This window comes from Zalophus californianus, chromosome X (assembly GCF_009762305.2).
Source record: "Zalophus californianus isolate mZalCal1 chromosome X, mZalCal1.pri.v2, whole genome shotgun sequence".
Taxonomy (NCBI): domain Eukaryota; kingdom Metazoa; phylum Chordata; class Mammalia; order Carnivora; family Otariidae; genus Zalophus; species Zalophus californianus.
In genome coordinates, this window is record NC_045612.1 from 48,831,610 (window position 1) to 48,833,529 (window position 1,920).

General features: G+C 46.1%; 1 protein-coding gene across 1 annotated transcript; it reads right to left on the reverse strand.

Moving 5' to 3' along the window:
- Nucleotides 1–768: 768 nt before the first annotated feature.
- Nucleotides 769–1,692, reverse strand: LOC113931419 (armadillo repeat-containing protein 10-like). Its single transcript, XM_035725815.1, has one exon. It carries the CDS (start codon nt 1,690–1,692, stop codon nt 769–771), a length of 924 nt encoding a protein of 307 aa, XP_035581708.1.
- Between the last annotated feature and the right edge of the window lie 228 nt (nt 1,693–1,920).

A 1,920-nucleotide genomic window follows, 5' to 3' on the forward strand; every position in this document is an offset into this window, starting at 1 on the left:
ATAACCTTGTTTTTTCCTTTTTATTTAAAAAATTATAAAATTTATGCTGATGGTTAAAAAATTCAAATGCTAGAAGGTATACATAGAAAACTCCTTTCCTCAGTCCCACTCCCAGGAATCTGGATATGGTTCTAGAAACTATTCTCTCGATAGAAGCATAGTTTTCATTTAAAAAACACATCCACATTTTCTGGATGCCTTTCCACATGAGCATGTTCAGATTTCCTTGTTTCTTTTAAGATGAGATAAATGGATTTAACCAGTTGCTTACGGATGGACATTCTGATTGATCCCAGCCCGCCACACACTGCATCTTCACAGGCTGGCACACCCGGTGGGAGTCGGGAGGACAGGGATTAGACCTCTGGGAGCGGTATGGCTGGCCTGGCCGGTGGCCTCGAAGACTCAGGAACTCTTCACTAGCACAAGGGCAAGGTCATTCCTGCAGCAGCCCTGAACCAACTAGCCAGTCACACACAAATGTTGTCTCAGACGGGTGCAGGGTTAGCTTACACATAAAGAAGGCAACTGTCCTGTCACGTCGAGGAAGTAATTGAAGTAAACTCAGCAAATGGCAAAATGAAAAGAAATGGTGTCAGAACAAGCTCTTCTATTCATTTGATATCAATAAAGTGGTTCAAAATAAACCGGAAGACCATGGCAGGGTCTAGCTGTGTTAATGATGAAATGTGATATTCACTGTTTAGATTCAGCAGCTGGACAAATTTCAGCTCCCTTAGTAAGAGGGAAGATGAAAACCGGGACCAATCAGAACTTGGGTAGGACTGTTACCTTTTCCTTCACATCTGCATCATGGTGTTCAGCTAAAGCTCTCATTTTCTGGGCACATTCTTCTCCATATAACAGGAAAAACAGGAAACCTTTAGGGAAAGAAGGCTGAATAGCTAAACAGCCTTCTTTTTCGAGGCAGTTATTTATATTCTGAGAGAGTGTAAGAACTCGAAGAAGAATTTCCTTTGCTACGTGGCTGTCATAAAGGGAAAGGAATGAGGAGTCCACTTGGGCACCAAGTAGTCCATCTGCCATGGCTGGATTTTCAGACAAATTCATAAGCCGTTTCAAAACTTGAACCTTGGTACTTCCATTCCCTGTAAGCAGCACGTGGAACAGGTCTGTGATGTACTTGCTAAGCATGTGCTGGTGGTCATTGGTAACTGTCATGTTGGTCAACAATCTCAGCCCAGCCAGCTGTACAGCAGAGTCTAGGGGCCCAGAGCGGACATCCTTGCAGACTTGACTGATGTAAGCCTTTATCTTGACTTGATTGTCAACATTCACACTCAGGTTATTCAATGCATTTAGAGCTTTCTCTTTAATACTGTGGTTGGGATTATTGATTTTGCTTCCAATGATTGGAATACCACACAATTCACAAATAATGACTTGGTTAGCTGAAAAGGCTGCATTGTTACCCAGAGTGACCAAAGGTCTTTCAGTAATTACAGCATCATCAATTGACTCAAGCAGGTAGAGGAGTTTCTGGAGCTGGTCAATGTTTAGGACATCATCATATGAGCCATTGGTTAAGTCTTCTGTGGAGCGCGAGGGGCGCAGCCGAAGCCCACGGCCGCCTTGCCGCTGGCCCCGCGTCAGCTTGTAAATGCAGTAGCAGGCGCCGGCCCCGAGGACCAGGCCCGTCGCCACCCAGCCCACCGCCCGGGCGTCGCCCATGCTGGTGCTGGGGCTGGGGCGCTGCGCGGGGCCCGGCGCGGGAGGCACCGGAGCAAGCGGATCCTGCTGCCACCCAAGCGCTAGCCCGCGGAGGAGCTATGACAGACACTTTTGAAGAGTAGTGACTGAGCAGGGTAATTTGTAAAATGGCCAATTTGAAATTTAGCTGATGATTTCCATGATTGAATTGCAGTTATGGATTTGGTGGAAGAATACTACAGAAGTGAT